We start from the raw sequence: 17,306 nt of genomic DNA, 5'->3' as shown, positions 1-17,306 counted from the left end.
AAACGCCTTTCCAAGAAGCCAACAAGCAAATCCCCTCTGGGGCCAGAACCCTGCAGCTCTGCCAGGTTCCTTTGTTGTGCCTTCAATCTGGCAATCCGGTGAGGGTTCAAGGTGTATTTGGTGGGGGGGGAGAGACTAGACCCCCCCCCCCGCTACTTCTCTGCCTTATTTAGGAAGCTGCTCTGCTGGCCTCCTCAGCAGCTTTCCTTAGGAATGTCTATTAATAGGGGAAGCGGACGAGGCAGCCAGCTGCTCCCTTCCGTCAGGAGAGGACCGTTCCACAACATGGGTCTCTGGCGACGTCAGAGAAGTGTATAACATGATGCACAGCCTGGAGAAATGGGGCGGAGGAAAGCTTTTCTCCTTCTCTCCCATGAAGCTGAATGTTGGGCAGATGAAAGGAAGGGCTTCTTCATGCAGCACGGAAATTAAACTGTGGAACTCCCTCCTGCAGGAGGCAGTGGGGACCACCAAGCTGGATGGCTTTAAAAGAGGATCCCTATTGCTGGAAGCCACAGGAGGGGAGAGGGCTCTTGGGCTTGGATCCCATAATAGCCACCCTTAACAGGATGCTGGACTAGGTGGGCCTCTGGCTCTTCTGATGTGTCTTGTGGTCAGTGGCTTTCCATGGACTGAGGCTGGGAAGTTTGGGAAGGAGAGAGAAAGGGTCCAGCAGATTCCTTGCTCTCCGGCCTTCGCCTTGTCCTATTTCACACACGACTTCCCTCAGAGCCGTGGCGGAAACTGGATCCCTTTATAAACAGTAGGGGGGCCTCCCCTGCTTGGGTGCCCAGCAGCTTAGCAGAAGAAGAAGGGTGCCCCCAGCCCTCAGCCTAGGCTGACCTGGGAGGGGTGGGAGGGGAGCCCCACTCCCAGAACAGGCCATTCCTCCACTCGGATGGGCCAGAAGGATACTCAAGAGAGCAGGCTGTGTTTCAAGACTTCCCAGCCCTCCCTCCATCCTCAATATATGGGATGCTTGTGTCTGGAGAAGGAGGAGGACACCCACGGCTTTGTCCCTGCTATTTTTAACCCCCTGCTGGCCTGGGGCAGGTGTGCTCAGCGGACGGGCATGTACAGTCTGTGGGCAGCCTGCCTCCAGCTCCTTATCCTTCTCTCGGGGAGGTGTTGGGTTTCTCTCCCCAGGGCACCCAGACCCTCCCCGCCTCCTCCTCTTGCCTTCCCTGCTGCTGAGGACGGACGCAGCCAGGAGTGGCTTGGCTAAATTTGGCTAAAATGCCCTGCTGGCCAATGAGCAGGCAGGGAGGGAGGCGATTGGCTCTCCAGAGACCCGCCTCCCGGCAGCGTCCAATGCCGAGGGCCTGGGAAGGGCCCCGCCCAGCGGGCAGAGTACAAATGGCCCTGCCAGGAGCCGCGGACAAGCTTTCTTCCGTCGTCCGCCAGGGAGTGGAGTGGAGCGGACGCGCCGGGTCTCTTTCTCTCTGTGGGTTGCTGTGGGGTCTTTCCTGCCAACATGGTAAGCATGGTAAGACATGGGCACGTGTGCCCATTTTTGACGGCGGCGCCCAGGACGGTGGGAGACACATCTCCTCCCGGGATGCCGGACCGGGCCGCGGATCGTGCACAGGTGGTGAGATGGACTGGTTGTTCGCGCGTCCGATGGGACAGGCCGGCGCCGGGGCCCAGGACCAGCACAGACCGTGGCGGGAGACGTGGCCAGGACACAAGCACGGCTCCCGGCGGAGCTGCCCTGTGTGGGGCCGAAGGGCAGGAGTGGCCCTTTGGCTGAGGCTGCAGGGGAGACTGGGGGGGGGGGCAGGGCGGGGGCAAGGCAAAAGGCTGGGGGCAGAGATGGGGTCTTCTTTATTACTGCCCCCGTGGAGAGGGAGGGCGGAGAGGTCAACCGTGGCTGGGGGTGTTGGGGGGGGGCGGTTTTTGCTGGAAGAGAGATGGGGGCAAATACGGAATCTGCTTGGATCTGGGCGGGTGGTGGGCTGCCCTGGGGGGCACTGCACCCCTCGCCAAGCCTGGCCAAGGACACGAAGGATGGAGCCGGATGGCCGTGGAGAAAGCCAAGCCGCCGGTCATGAGAACCGGCCGGGAACCCTGCCTGCCCGCCGGCCGCTGAGCTGCAAGACCCGGCTCGAAGGAGTAACCCAATCCGCCAGCCGACAGGTGCTGGAGCAGCTGGCTGGCGGCCTGCTGAGCACCCTAGAAGGAGGCAGCCGGTGGGCGCTGCTAAGAATAGCATCCGGCGGTCAAGGAGCACCATCCTCTCCTCTGGCCAGCCACCGGGAGGTCCCTCTCTCAGGACCCAGGAATCCTGGCAAAGTCCAAAGGAGCCTGAGGCTGCAGCGCAACTTGGGGCCAAAGCTGGCTGCCTCTGCCAGGGGGCACTGGGACCTTGGCACTGCAAACGGCCTTCCATGGGGCAGCTCAAGAAGCAACTGCCTTTGTGGAGATGTGCCACCCAGCCTCTCGAGAGCAAGGGATGCTCTTACGGAATCGGAAGGGACCCCCCGGGGTCATCTACTCCAACCCCGCTGCAATGCAGGAGCCACAACGGGAATCCCAGCACTCCTCCTGCCCCCTGCCGCGAGCGCCTGGCACTAGCAAGCCCGGCCGCAGAGGGTTGGGTGCCATGAACCCCCTTCTGCTGCACCACCTGCAGAATGCCAGGCGGAGCAAGCCAAGCCCAAGGTTGGGTTGGTGCACCAGTGGCTGGCAGTCACCTTTCTGGTGATGCCCAGAGAAGGGGCTTATTTGTGGGCTGGGGAAAGAAAGTATCGGGAGAGAAGCAAACAACTGAGGAGGAGTTGGCAGCAGCAGCGGCAATGGCAGAGTGGACTGCAGGTAGCCAGGAGTGGGGAGGGCATCCCTGGGCATGGCCCCGGCTGGGCCGGACTCTGCTCCCTTGGTGACTTCCTCCCCTTGCCTTGCAGACGGACCAGCAGGCGGAAGCCCGGTCCTTCCTCACTGAGGAAATGATCGCGGGTGAGTTGAGGGGCATCCTGGGCGGCGCGGGCACAGCGGGCACCCTGACTCGGCCGAGGGGCAAAGTGGCTGTGTTGGAAGTGGGCCAACTAGGGAGGAAGGCGGGGTAACCACAAAACGTCATAAACTAGTACTTTATTTGCTGGCACCCTGAGAGACAGTGTGGTATAGTGGTTAGTGCGTTGGACGAGGACCTGGAAGAGACCTGGTACAACTCCCTACGCAGCCATGAAGCTCTCTGGGTGTGGCCTTGGGTCACTGCCTCTCGGCTTGACCTACCTCACAGGGATAAAAGTGGGAGGCGAAGCCATTTATACCCTCTTGAGCTATTTGGAGGGGGGGAAGGTTGGATATATATGTAAGACTAGTAAGAATTAATAACCATGCCCAGCCATTCCACAAGTGGCTTTGGAGGCTCAGAGGATTAACAGATCCTATGATGGGTGGGGGAGAGGGGGAGGCACCCCCTCTTCTAGCACCCAAAATATTGCCAAGCCCCTCCAAAATGGACCCCTAAATTGCGACCAAGCAACCGTCTTCCTCTCATTTGGGTGGCTCCTGAATCTCCAGCTGCACACACAGAAGGGGAATAATTGGAATCAGGGTGGTCCAGGGCTGAGAGGCAGTTGTTGCTACCCCTAAGTGTGGGCTTGCTGCCCCCTGCAGTTCTGACCTTGTGCTTAGCAGTTTGCCCCACCCTAGACCTCCTCTGGCCAAGGACTCCCTGCTACCTCTGCATGTGGGTTGTGTGAGGTTTGAAGCATTATCACTTGGGGAGGGGTTGCTCTTCTCTGTTCCATTCTCTGCCTGAGCAGAGCAGGGATTGTGTGCATGCATGCATGGGGGGGGGGTTGTTGTTTTGGGGTCCTCCCCCACCAAAGGAGCTGATCCCACCTGCAGAAGCTCCATGAGGTTTTCCATAGAATGACACCTTTCGGCTAAAAAGCAGAGGGGTCTGCGTTGCGGGCAGATGGTTTTTCTACGATCCTTTTTAGCCCATTGGAAAGCCCATTCCCTCCTTTGGCCCTTTAGACAGAATGAAAACAGTTAGAACTGTAGCCAGAAGGGACCCCTAGTGGTCATCCAGCCCAACCCCTGCCACTCGGAGCTTGCATGATCTGGGAAACCTCCGAGCTGACTTGGATGTTGGCCCAAACCATGCTCTGGTTCCTGCCAGGCTCACCCCCTAACCCCCCCCCCCGCTCTCTCTCCCCCCTGCAGAGTTCAAAGCCGCCTTTGACATGTTTGACGCGGACGGTGGCGGCGACATCAGCACCAAGGAGTTGGGCACCGTCATGAGGATGCTGGGGCAGACGCCCACCAAAGAGGAGCTGGACGCCATCATAGAGGAGGTGGATGAGGATGGTGAGGAGGGGCTGCATCTGAGGAGGGGGGGGTGAAGGGAGGCTGAGGGGGGGCCGGAGGGGGCAGCCCTGACCCTTCTCCCGGGGACCCTCCCTGCAGGCAGCGGAACCATCGACTTTGAGGAGTTCTTGGTCATGATGGTGCGCCAGATGAAAGAGGATGCCAAGGGAAAAAGTGAGGAGGAGCTGGCCGAGTGCTTCCGCATCTTTGACAGGTGAGGCTGAGATGGGGGGCAGCAGAAGCCCCCCCTGCCTGGAGAAGGGCCTGAACAGCTGGGGCAATGTTCAGGTCACACACAGAGATACTTATGCTCCGCCAAGACTCCCATTCAAAGCTCCTTATGGCAGCTGGACTGGCATTGAGTCACAGAACTACAGAACTGGAAGGGACCCCCAAAGGCCCTCTAGTCCAACCCCCTGCAGCGCAGGAATCGCAGCCAAGGCATCCCTGGCAGGTGAACACCTGACCTCTGCACAAAAGCCTCCAGCGAAGGAGAGTCCGCTCCACCGTCAAACGACCCTTATTGTCAAAACAAATGTGGTGTGGTATAGTGGTTGGAGTGTCGGATGAGGACCTGGGAGACCAGGGTTCAAATCCTCCCTCCACTCCGCTGTAAAGCTCCCTGGGTGTGACCCGTCGCTGCCTCTCAGCCTGACCTACCTCACAGGGTTGTTGTGGGGTGAAGAGCAGAACAACGTAGGCCACCTGGAGCTCCTTGGAGGAGAAAGGTGGACTACAGATGCAGTCAGTATATAAGTTCTGCCTGTGGGACTCTGGGTCTGTTGATGTGGATTAGACTAGGAGAGTTCCCTGGGTCAGGATTGCAAGCCAGGAAGGGGTGGGCCACCCTTTGTTGTCCTCGCCTGCATTTAGATAAAGGAGAATATTACCTCCTCCAACCATCCAAGCTGGGGCACCACAGAGCTGAGATTTCCCCACCTGCAGCTCTTCCCAAAGCTGGCTTTCGCACCCAGAGCCCAAACAGAGAGTGAGCTGCAGTTGTCACAGAAGCTGCCTCTTCTCCTGTTACCTGGAGGCTAATTCTGTCCGGTCTCCTTTTTCACCTCCCGGCAAACACTGGCAGCTTTTGAGGAAGGAGGAGCCTGACTAGGCGAATGCCGGGCACAAAGGGTAGGGGCTCCTCCTGCCCCTGCAAAGGCAGAGGACTGGGCTGAGCTAAGTGTGAAAGGCGCAGAAGGGGCCCCCGGAACCTCAGGGGACCCAGCGATCCTGGCTGCCCAGACACCATCTCCCTTCACTGCTTGGTCGCTGCCCAGCTGGTGCCAGGCTTGGAGGGGAAGGAAGAGTTGGGGGTCACCAACCCTGGGGTGCTTGTGTGGAATCAGAAGGTCACATGCAGTCTCATCCTGGCACGCCAGTGGGGAGCCTTCCCTCACCACCAGTCTGCCACAGGCCAACCCATCCAAAACACACACGTTGGTTCCATCCAGAGAAGTGGGGCAGGGGGCACCTGCCCGGTTCCACCCCACATGCCGGTTGTGCAGCCAACAAACCAGCTGAATCCAGACAAGATGGAGGCTCTGTGGGTGATCGGCCCTCCGATCCGGGCGCTGGTGGGCATCTTGTTCTAAACAGGGTGGCACTGCCCTCAAAGGAGCAGGAGCATAGCTTGGGGGTGCTCCTTGAATCGCCTTTGGCAGGTGGCCTCTGCACCACTGTGCCACCCTTGGCCACTCCTGGAGAGACAGCTTGGCTCCAGTGATCTTTGCTCTGCTACTTCAGGGCCGGCTCTTGCAATGCTCTCTGCAGGAGACTTCCTGGCAGGGAGAATATCTGAGAACAATTGCACCCATTGCTTCTTGTCTTCTGGGCCCGTTTTAGGGCGTCAAGGCTGAAGGAACACCTCTTCCCACTCCAAGCTGGCTGCATTTTAAGATCTGCAGGAGGTGCTCTGCTAGGGACGGTTTCTTTCTTTTTACATAATTTTTATTAATTTTAACATATAAATTATAATGCATACCACAAAACTTCACCACTTATACAATCTTTTTTTGGACTTCCATCAGCACCTCTGATGATCCACCGTTTTGACCACCTCTTATGCATTTTTTAAATTCATATTGCCTTTAATTATCTTAATTAACCATCCTCCCTTTTATCCATTTGTGCAATAGTGCCAATAATTCACCTCACAAAACTTCTTGCAAACCTACAAACGTAGTCTGATCATCACAATTACTTTTCAAATGGTCTGTAAATTTACGCCAGTCTTCTGTGAATTTCTGGTCCCGCCGATTTCGAATCCTTCCTGTTAGTTTATCTAGTTCTGCATAGTCCATTAATTTCATCCTCCATTCTTCTTCTTCTTCTTTCGTCCCTGGCAAGAAACACCTAGGGACTCTTTCTTGCCTTTCAAAGTACTTCTCTGGTCTTCCCAACTTTAAGGATTGGAGAGCAGAGAAGCCATAACCCCCCTTAGGAGAAGACAACGCTTGCTCGCAGAAACCCCACAGCTGTTCCCATAGAGTTGGAAGGGACCCAGCGGGTCGCCTGCCCCCGTTCCAGCCCCTCGATAGCCTTCTTAAACTGGGATGCCCACACCTGGCTCTGATCAGACTGCAGTGAGGGGTTTAGATCAGGAGGAGATCAGGGCTGCCTCCTTCAACGCTTCTCCCCCCCCCCCCCAAACAGGAATGGCGATGGCTTCCTGGATGCAGAGGAGCTGGTCGAGATCTTCCAGTTATCCGGAGAGTCTGTCACTGGAGAAGAGATCGAGGAGCTCATGAAGGACGGCGACAAAAACAACGATGGCCGGATCGACTTTGACGGTGAGTGGGTCAGCCAGCCTTTCTTTGGAGCTGGAGAGGGTGGGGGTGTCCGGCCAGCTCTGTGACCCTTCCACCAGCCCCACAGGCTCCCTGCCTTACTGGGCAGGGCCCTCAAGGCACACACAGACTCCCCGCTCAAGCAGAATATGAATTTTATATAAAAGGTAAAGGGACCCCTGACCATTAGGTCCAGTTGTGACCGACTCTGGGGTTGCGGCGCTCATCTCGCTTTATTGGCCGAGGGAGCCGGCGTACAGCTTCTGGGTCATGTGGCCAGCATGACTAAGTCACTTCTGGCGAACCAGAGCAGCGCACGGAAACGCCGTTTACCTTCCTGCCGGAGCGGTACCTATTGATCTACTTGCACTTGGACGTGCTTTCGAACTGCTAGGTTGGCAGGAGATGAATTTTATATACAAACAAGTAAATCCCTGCTGGTGAGGCTTGCTGACCTTCCAGAAAAGCAAAAATTGGACCCTTTTCTGTTAGGCAAAGATAATAAGACAACCCGGATGATTGCCAGATTCTGTGTACAGATTTGTAGGCGCAGACCACCCCCCACCCAAACTAGTTCGTTAAGAAAATCCCCAAACTCAGTTCCATGGGTGACTCTGGGTCATCTGTCTGTGGTAACTCATCTTAAAAGTTTTAAGTGTCTATATGCTTATCGCATTTATAAATTTATTGTTGTACATTGTTTTAAATGTTTGCTTTCCTTCTGGGATTGTACCCCCAAGTGTGTTTTATAAGCTGGTCTCTGATCGTAATAAATCATCTATCTATCAAAACAAGTAAATCAATTCCCAGCTTCGATGGAAATACGCTTCCCTCTTCCTTCCTGGGCTTTGGCAGCTGTCGATTCTGGGCTCTTGGCAACCTGGCCAGAGCCCTTTGTCTGGGGGGGGGGGGGTTTAGAGTCACAGCCAGCCCCGATCTGGGTGAGGATACTGCCCCCTTGAGATCCTGCTGCTCAGGACTGTGGTGTGTGGAGTCCGCGCTCCTTGGCCCCTCCTGCCTTGGGACTGACCCGTCTTCCGTCTCCCCCCGCAGAGTTCCTGAAGATGATGGAGGGTGTGCAGTAAAGCGACTCAATACATTCCTGCAAAGCTGAGGGCCGCTGCCAGCCACCAAGCCGGCCCCCTCTTGCCTCTGCTCCAGCCGCCAAGCCTCGCCTCTTGAGCTGCCCCCACCCCTCCAGTCCTGTTCCGGCCTGCTGCTCCAACACAGCTCAGAGACTCGTTTCGGCTCCGCTTTGGGGGTGCCCACCGACCCCCCAAGGCTGTGATGCTCTGTTTATAGCACTCAACACATCAATAAAGAGCAAAGGACTGGAGCTGAGCATCGTCTGCAGTGGGGACCTGATCCAGAGGGGTGGGGAGGGGGGAGGTTGATGGGAGCAGATGGTGGGGGCCTCTGGGTGTGCCACCACCCCACATTGCAGGGGTTGGGCTAGATGGCCCTTGGGGGGCGACATTCCAACTGGAGCGACATTCAGGACCAACAAGACAGACCTTCATTGGAGGTTTTTAGACAGCAGTTGTTGTGGCCATCGGCCAGGGATTCATGACAGGGGGCTGGGCTAGAGGAGGCATCCCCAAACTCGGCCCTCCAGATGTTTTGGGACTACAATTCCCACCATCCCTAGCTAACAGGACCAGTGGTCAGGGATGATGGGAGTTGTAGTCCAACAACATCTGGGGACCCACAGGTTGAGAACCGCTGGGCTAGAGGATGATCCTTGGTGGTTCTTCCCAATCTGACATTGCGGTGACGTCTTCTCTCAGCCCCTCACCAGCTCTGGGAATTCAAAGCTGCAAGAGGCAGCGAATGGCAGCCTCCTCAAAGGAACCGCCGTATTTTTCTGTGTATAAGACACCCCCCCCTACTTTGGGGGAGTCAAATTTAAGAAAATGGGGGTAAGATGACTCCATGTATAAGACAACCCCCACTTTTTAGCATAATTTTTAAAGAAAACCCCCCTGGTCTTATACATGGAAAAGTACAATAATCTAACTCGGGGGGGGGGGGGCAGGAAGAGTAGGAGATCCAGCAGGGCTTTTCTTAGGCAGTCTCAAGAACCCTTAGCAAGCCCCTGTTATTTATTATTATTAAAGGTAAAGGGACCCCTGACCATTAGGTCCAGTCGTGGCAGACTCTGGGGTTGCGGCGCTCATCTCGCTTTACTGGCCAAGGGAGCCGACGTACAGCTTCCGGGTCATGTGGCAAGCAGGACTAAGCCGCTTCTGGCGAACCAGAGCAGCGCATGGAAACGCCATTTACCTTCCCGATGGAGTGGTACCTGTTTATCTACTTGCACTTTGACGTGCTTTTGAACTGCTAGGTTGGCAGGAGCAGGGACCGAGCAACGGGAGCTCACCCCATGGCGGGGATTCGAACCGCCGACCTTCTGATCGGCAAGTCCTAGGCTTTCTGGTTTAACCCCACAGTGCCACCCGCGCCCCTATTATTATTTATTAAATTTGTTAGTCGCTTTATCTTGGCCAAGGCCACTCTCCTGGCTCCCTACAAAACTTCCTCCCCAAGCCAGCAACCCACATCCGGGCTCCCACGTGTAAAATGAGGTGTGCCTCCTGTCCTCGGCCCAGTGGCCAGCCCCCTCTTGCGGCATCCATAGGGAGAGGTGCTCTGAGCTGACCCCCCCACCTCTGGGTTTCAATATAGGGGGCCCCAGGTGAGCAGCAGAAGCAGGAACCAGGCCCCCGTTTAGAAAAAAAAAACCCAAAAAGGAAACAGGTTTATTTATACATTAATCCACAGGACAAAATGCCAAATAAATTTAAAAACAAGTCTATAATACAGTGGCATTCACAGAGAAAGCGGTGCAAAGACAGACACAACACCAGGGGGGAGACGGAAGACAGGAGTGGGGCGGGGGCGGGGGGGCATCAGGTATCCTGGTTCTTCATATGCTTTGCATATGATTCGTGAAGGTATTTCTTGTAGGCTGCGGAGGGAAGAGACACGGAAACGAAGGTCAGGAGAAGGAGGCGGGGGCTTCTGAATGGCTTTTGCATCCTGAGCAATGGCACCCCCCCAAAAAACCCCAAGACACTCCCCCCCCCCTTCCTCCCAAGGCCATGTCGGGGGCTGGAGGAAGAGACAACCACACACCCTGATTTCCGTGGGGTGGGGGCAAAGGATCTGGCGCTGTGGCTTTGAGTCCTCCTCCATAGCTGCCCCCCCCCCGGCTCACTTCTGTTGAGGACTCAAGTGGGGGGCTTCCTTGGGCCTCCAAACAGCCCCCGACACTCCCTCCACCGCCCCAGTCTCAAGTGCCTCTGGCCTGTTCTCTACCTCCAAGTTCCAGAGGACGTTCCCCTGGCCCTCTGTACATGCTCCAAGGCACAGATCCTCGCAGCATCCTCTGGGGCTCAAAGTGAATCATAGAATCATAGAGTTGGAAGAGACCACAAGGGCCATCGAGTCCAACCCCCTGCCAAGCAGGAAACACCATCAGAGCACTCCTGACATATGGTTGTCAAGCCTCTGCTTAAAGACCTCCAGAGAAGGAGACTCCACCACACTCCTTGGCAGCAAATTCCACTGTCGAACAGCTCTTACTGTCAGGAAGTTCTTCCTAATGTTTAGGTGGAATCTTCTTTCTTGTAGTTTGGATCCATTGCTCCGTGTCCGCTTCTCTGGAGCAGCAGAAAACAACCTTTCTCGCTCCTCTATGTGACATCCTTTTATATATCTGAACATGGCTATCATATCACCCCTTAACCTCCTCTTCTCCAGGCTAAACATGCCCAGCTCCCTTAGCCGTTCCTCATAAGGCATCGTTTCCAGGCCTTTGACCATTTTGGTTGCCCTCCTCTGGACACGTTCCAGTTTGTCAGTGTCCTTCTTGAACTGTGGTGCCCAGAACTGGACACAGTACTCCAGGTGAGGTCTGACCAGAGCAGAATACAGTGGCACTATTACTTCCCTTGATCTAGATGCTATACTCCTATTGATGCAGCCCAGAATTGCATTGGCTTTTTTAGCTGCCGCGTCACACTGTTGGCTCATGTCAAGTTTGTGGTCAACCAAGACTCCTAGATCCTTTTCACATGATGTGGGGAGGAGAGAAGAGGAGATCCAGAAAGGCACCCCCCTCCATCGCTATGCCTCCCTCCCTTGATGCATAATCTGAATTTCGAGACACCCACCTGCCTGGTCCTTCCAAAGCTCTGCAGCTTCCGTGTTCAGCGGACTCTCGACGTTTGGCTCTGAGGGGAGAGATTTGCTATCAGGGCGGGGGCTGCGGTTGGCAAAGGCCCAAGACTACCGGGGGGGGGGGTCCTTCAACTGCACCCCCTATGCTCCAGAAACAGGCCAGGGAACTCTTCCCAGCTCAGAAGCCCCCACCAGACCCCACGGCCAAAGTTGCAGCCAGGAAGATCTTTTGAGCACAGCCCCAGGAATTATTCTGGGTGGGGGACCAAGGAGGGGCCGCGGGGGCGAACAGAAGCAGGTTTTCATAGAACCGAAAAGCCGGAAGGGACCCTCAAGGGTCATCCAGCCCAACCCCCCCCCCCCCCGCAATGCACGAACCGGGGCTAAATCAGTTTTGGGTTTTCGGCACCGCTGTGGAAGGAAAAATGAACGAGGCCTGGAACACAGCTTTCATGCAGGAAAGACCATGCAAGCCCACCTTGAGTTCTCAGGACAAGACCGGGTAGGAGTTCTTCAGGTAGAGCGGCAAGCTAGGGCCGGTTGTTTCACTGGGGCTGGAGGGGCCTGGCTGGACCCCAGGCCAGGCCTGGAGTTGGAGGGCAGGAGCAGCCCCCCAGCCCAGAGCGCTTCTGACTCACCTCCCAGCAGACTCTGGATGGAGAGCAGGATGGTTCGGACGTCGTAGAGAGCCGACCACTTGTCCTTGAGGATGTCCAGGCAGATGTTCCCCTGCAGGTCCACGTTGGGGTGGTAGCAGGGGGTGAGGAATTTGACGGTGGGCGCGTTGTAAGGGTACCCGCTGGGGAACTCCAAGGACAGCTTGTACCTCAGGTCCTCATACACCTTTTTGGGGAGGGGACGGCAGAGGTTGGGAGAAGAGCAGAGAGGCATAAATCAGACACTGGGGTGGGATTTCGCAGCCCCTGCACTCCATCTAATTAGAAATAATTGCATTTATAGTTCACCTTTTCTGAAGTAGCTCAAGGGAGTGTACACAGTTCTTCCCTTCCTCATTTAATCCCTGCAACAGACCTGCGAGGGAGGCTAGGCTGAGAGGCAGGTGACTAGTCCTCAGTGTGAGCTTCATGGCCGAGTGGGGATTCAAGCCCTGGTATATCCCCGCCTCAAGTCTGGCAGACTAACCATTGCACCACGCTGCCCCCTGCCTCAAGGCAAGATTCCCAACTCCACTTGCTCCCACCCTTTCCCGTCACTGTTTGTGAGCTTCTAACTGTTCACTGTGAGAACAGAACGCTGCAGGAGATTCGGGGCCCCTTTGAGCTCAGGCAGCAGCCATTCCCTCTTGCCTTCTGGAGATCCCCTTAAGCACGGGGAACCTGGCAGCACTTTCCCTATATGCCTCATTTCCTAGGCAATCTCCAAACTGCTCTGCCCTCAGCGGCAGGACCCAAAAGGCTTCTGCCAGAGACGGCAGTGGCCTAAACTTCAGTCTCTGCCTTCTAACTGCAGGGTGCGGGCTGAATACACGGCCAGAACAGAATGCACTTTGCACGTGCACAGATGTCATGTTGCATTAATAATAATAGTAGTAGTAAAAATTGTATTTATACCCCACCCTCCCTGGCCAGAACTGGGCTCAGGGCAGCTAACACCAATAAAATCACAGTAAAAACATAATAGGGGAAAAAAAAGGGGGGGGGACCAATTTAAAAGACAGGTTAAAATGCAATTTAAAATGCAGCCTCATTTTAAAAGTAGCCCATAAATCAAAATCAAGACCATAAGGGGAGGGAAACATAAGGGTCAGACTGAGTCCGAACCAAAGGCCAGGCGGAACAGCTCTGTCTTGCAGGCCCTGCGGAAAGATGTCAAATCCCACAGGGCCCTGGTCTCTTGTGACAGAGCGTTCCACCAGATTGGAGCCACAGCCGAAAAAGCCCTGGCTCTGGTTGAGACCAATCTAACCTCCTTGAGGCTCGGGACCTCCAAAGTGTTGTTATTTGTGGTCCTCCGCGGGGCATACCAGGAGAGGTGGTCCCGTAGGTACGAGGGTCCTAGGCCACACAGGGCTTTAAAGGTCAAAACCAGCCCCTTCAACCTGACCCTGTACTCCACTGGAGTACACTGGGAATATTGCCAAGCACCCGGGACCCTCAGATGGACATTTTTGTTCCCAGGACAAAAGGATGATAGCAGCATGGCTCATTTGGGGTCCCTGCCTTACCCCCCCCCCCAATTCTCACCCCGCAGGGTGGCTGCACCTTGCGCATGGAAGGCCCTGGGTCTGATTCTGCACATGGGGGAGACCCCCCCCTCCCCAGACCCTGGGGAACTGCTGCTGCTGCTGCTTCTGCCGGTGTAGATGAGGCTGACCTCCGAGGCCCAAGGCTTCCTCCCCCCCTGACCCAACTCACCGTCCCAGTTGCTCCATTAATGGTCCCGATCCACTTGAAGAGGTTGTCTGACTCTGGGAAGGCTGAGATCCCTTTATCCCCAGACATCTGTGTGGAGAAACAGGCGAGAGTGGCTGCAGAAGGGGGCACTGGGAGACGCTTTGTGGTTTGCTGGAAGCACTGGGTTGCCTCACCCAGGAGGGTGAAGGAAAACTGCCCCGGCCGGCCGACCCACATTCCTCCCCTGGGGCAACAGGGCGCCCCCCCTCAGGCGGCACACAGCCTCACAAGCTGCCCCCCCCATTAGTACTGTTTAGGGAAGTTTTGAATGTTTGGAGTTTTATTCTGTTTTTAGTGTCCTGTTGGACAGAGTGGCTGGGGAAAGCCAGCCAGGTGGGCAGGGTATAAAATTTATTATTATTATTACAGCCCACAAAACCCTCAGCAACCTGGGGCCAGTTTACCTAGGAGTTTGCCTTGCCTCCTATCTGCCCACTGAACCACTTTGGACTGCGAATTGGGCCCTGTCCCAGGCGCCCCACGTTGCCCGTTTTGCATTTGTAAGAACTCGGTTTTTCAGGGCAGCACCCACACTTTGGAACTCCCTGCCTCTTGAGATGAGGCGGGGAACTTCACTGCACACTTTATGGCGCCTGAGTGGGATATTTTTTATTTAACCCCCCTCCCACCTGGTTTTACTGCATCCATGTGGGCTTTGCATTTTGTTTGGTTTGAGCAAGATAAAGTGACAAACAATTTCAACAGATAATAATAACAACATAGTTCTTGTTTAGACAAGCCTGATTAGACAAGTGGATGTGTTTCAATTTTCCCCAGCACATTGTTCTTGTAACCTTTTGTTATTTCTGTACTATTTTTTGTTGGATCTTTTGACTTTCTCCTATACTGTGCTGAGGGGTTTTTTTTTGTGTTTTTTTTTTAATCACTTTTCATTTTCGTTCATTACATACATCTCAAATTCTTAACCTGCGTTGAGGTTTTTAGCTACATTCAAGTGGGGGTATAAATTTAATGAAGCAAGCAAAGAAATAGATGGAAGGCGACGCCCCAGCCCAGGAGCCCCCGGGGGCGCTGGCTCTGTTCTGGGCTGCTCAAGACATTCAAGATGGATCTTCCTCCTTCCCTGGCAGAGCCAAGGCACCCCATCCCCCCCTTACTCAGCCGGGACCCTTAAAGGGCATCCATCCTGGCCTGGCCAGAAGGCAGGAAGCTTCCCCCCCCCCCCGCCTCTCCAGCCAGAAGCAGAGCAGCAGCTCAAGGGCTGCGGGGGAAAAGGGCGACTCACCATCAAAGTCATCAGCTCCTGCTGCAGCCTGTGGGGCGGAGACGGGGAAAGAGGGTTAGATCGGCAGCAGCAGGGCGGGGTCCGGAAAGAGAAGGTCCGCAGGGGGCACTCTGCACGCGCCCAGGAGCCCCCCTACCCCCGCCAATAGGAAGCAGCACGGAGGCACTCTGCACGCGCCCAGGAGCCCGGCGGCCTACCCCTTTTCCCCACCGACAGGAAGGGCCGCCTAGGCACTCTGCACGCGCTCAGGAGTCCCCTTACCCCCGCAAACAAGAAGAAGCAGGAGACACTCTACACGCGCTCAGAAGCCTAGCGGCCTACCCCCTTCCGTCACCGACAGGAGGGGCCGCCGAGGCACTCTGCACACGCCTAGGAGCCCGGCGGCCCACCCCCTTCCCCCGCCGAGGCGCTCTGCAGGCTTCTCGGCTACCTGCTCCGGACGGAGCCCCGGGCGGCGGCGCTGCCGGGCTCGGCGGCCTTCCTGGCGGCGGCGGCGCTGGCGGCGGGGTCGGTGTTCTGCGAGGCGGCCATGGCGGGCTGAGCGGCGTCCGGGCGGCAGCAGCGGCCCAGTTTGAATGTTGCAAAGCTCCGCCGCGGCGGCCAATCAGCGCCGCGCTCGCCTTCGGTCCGCCCAATGGGAGCGCGCGCGCCGCGGGGGCGGCCTGGAAACGGGCGGCGGGCGCGGCGGGATTGGCCGAGGGGCGCGGCGGGGGGAGGCCGCCCATTGGCTGCCCGGGTCCGACTCGGAAAGAAAGGAGGCCGAGGGCGGGGTTCTTAAAGGGGCCGCGGCCAGGAATTGAAAGAGCCCCGCCCAAAGACTCTTGGGAATTGTAGTTCGCACGGAGCTACAGAGCCCTCGACAAACTACAGCTGTGGAAGTGATGTGTTTAGAATGCATGGTGTGCAATCTGCCCTTATTCAAGACTTGCACTGGCCTATCTCGCAGTTAGAACTGGATATGGAACAACTGATGGGTTCAAACTTGGGAAAGGAGTACGGCAAGGCTGTATATTGTCTCCCTGCTTATTTAACTTATATGCAGAATTCATCATGCGAAAGGCTGGGCTGGATGACTCCCAAGCCGGAATTAAGATTGTCGGAAGAAATATCAACAACCTCAGATATGCAGATGACACAACCTTGATGGCAGAAAGTGAGGAGGAATTAAAGAACCTTTTCATGAGGGTGAAAGAGGAGAGCGCAAAATATGGTCTGAAGCTCAACATCAAAAAACGAAGATCATGGCCACTGGTCCCATCACCTCCTGGCAAATAGAAGGGGAAGAAATGGAGGCAGTGAGAGATTTTACTTTCGTGGGCTCCATGATCACTGCAGATGGTGACAGCAGCCACGAAATTAAAAGGCGCCTGCTTCTTGGGAGAAGGGCAATGACAGGCCTAGACAGCATCTTAAAAAGCAGAGACATCACCTTGCCGACAAAGCTATGGTTTTCCCAGTAGTGATGTATGGAAGTGAGAGCTGGACCATTAAGAAGGCTGATCACTGAATAATAATTTATTATTTGTACCCCGCCCATCTGGCTGGGTTTCCCCAGCCACTCTGGGCGGCTTCCATAGAAACCAAAAAACACTAAAATATCATAAATTAAAAACTTCCCTGAACACCGAAGAATTGATGCTTTTGAATTATGGTGTTGGAGGAGACTCTTGAGAGTCCCATGGACTGCAAGAAGATCAAATTGATCCATTCTGAAGGAAATCAGCCCTGAGTGCTCACTGGAAGGACAGATCCTGAAGCTGAGGCTCCAATACTTTCGCCACATCATGAGAAAAGACCCTGATGTTGGGACGACAAAGGACAAGATGGTTGGACAGTGTTCTCAAAGCTACCAGCATGAGCCTGACCAAACTGCGGGAGGCGATGGAAGACAGGAGTGCCTGGCATGCTCTGGTCCAGGGGGTCATGAAGAGGCGGACACGACTCAACAACAACAACCTCGCAGGGGTGCACTGTACTGGTGTTTTTTTTTAATCCTGTGCACAATTCCGGTTGCTTCACCTCCCAAAAGGATCTGAGAGAGCTGAGAAAGAATCAGGAAAGGGCAACCGAACGATCAAGGGGATGCAGCAACTCCTTGACGAGGAAACATTGCAGCATTCGGGACTTTTTGGTTTAGAGAGGAAAGGGATAAGGTGCTCCGGTGAGATGCTGGGGTGCAGAGTGGACAGGCCTGTGCCACATTCCTCCCAAGGAAACTTGGCTGCTCCCCTTAACCCCCTGCCTCCTCTTCTCTCTACTGTTTTCCCTCCAGCCAATTCCCCTCACCTTTCTACACTTTTCCCTTTTTTCCCCTCCTCCTCCTCTCTCCACCAATACTTTCCTCTCTTTCCTGCTTCC

At 55.5% G+C, this 17,306-nt stretch overlaps 2 protein-coding genes across 3 annotated transcripts; one reads left to right on the top strand and one right to left on the bottom strand.

Annotated features, from left to right (window-relative positions):
• The first annotated feature begins 1,349 nt into the window (after positions 1–1,349).
• Positions 1,350–8,442, top strand: TNNC2 (troponin C2, fast skeletal type). 2 transcript variants are annotated; one of them, XM_028735685.2, is made up of 6 exons: positions 1,350–1,477; positions 2,904–2,955; positions 4,177–4,320; positions 4,420–4,534; positions 6,973–7,109; positions 8,160–8,442. In XM_028735685.2, exons 1-6 carry the CDS (start codon positions 1,475–1,477, stop codon positions 8,189–8,191), a joined length of 483 nt encoding a protein of 160 aa, XP_028591518.1. In that variant the 5' UTR covers positions 1,350–1,474; the 3' UTR covers positions 8,192–8,442. The 2 variants fall into 2 exon arrangements, with proteins under 2 accessions (XP_028591518.1, XP_028591517.1); XM_028735684.2 differs by having other exon boundaries at positions 1,363–1,486.
• Positions 8,443–9,838: 1,396 nt separating this feature from the next.
• Positions 9,839–15,521, bottom strand: UBE2C (ubiquitin conjugating enzyme E2 C). Its single transcript, XM_028735683.2, has 6 exons — positions 15,379–15,521; positions 14,949–14,976; positions 13,664–13,750; positions 11,927–12,131; positions 11,282–11,341; positions 9,839–10,074 (listed from the first exon to the last, which is right to left on the bottom strand). Exons 1-6 carry the CDS (start codon positions 15,477–15,479, stop codon positions 10,016–10,018), a joined length of 540 nt encoding a protein of 179 aa, XP_028591516.2. The 5' UTR covers positions 15,480–15,521; the 3' UTR covers positions 9,839–10,015.
• Positions 15,522–17,306: the final 1,785 nt, after the last annotated feature.

This window comes from Podarcis muralis, chromosome 5, assembly GCF_964188315.1.
Source record: "Podarcis muralis chromosome 5, rPodMur119.hap1.1, whole genome shotgun sequence".
Taxonomy (NCBI): domain Eukaryota; kingdom Metazoa; phylum Chordata; class Lepidosauria; order Squamata; family Lacertidae; genus Podarcis; species Podarcis muralis.
This window is presented reverse-complemented; position numbering and strand designations above follow the sequence as displayed.

Bases quoted from the DNA above. Each gene is read 5' to 3' on its own strand.
- TNNC2 (XM_028735684.2), top strand. The intron at 2,956-4,176 runs GTGAGTTGAGGG...TCCCCCCTGCAG, and splicing joins CACTGAGGAAATGATCGCGG to AGTTCAAAGCCGCCTTTGAC. The intron at 4,321-4,419 runs GTGAGGAGGGGC...CCCTCCCTGCAG, and splicing joins AGAGGAGGTGGATGAGGATG to GCAGCGGAACCATCGACTTT.
- UBE2C (XM_028735683.2), bottom strand. From the start codon at position 15,479: ATGGCCGCCTCGCAGAACACCGACCCCGCCGCCAGCGCCGCCGCCGCC. The intron at 13,751-14,948 runs GTGAGTCGCCCT...TTCTCCACACAG, and splicing joins AGGAGCTGATGACTTTGATG to ATGTCTGGGGATAAAGGGAT. The intron at 12,132-13,663 runs GTGAGTTGGGTC...CTCCCCAAAAAG, and splicing joins TTAATGGAGCAACTGGGACG to GTGTATGAGGACCTGAGGTA.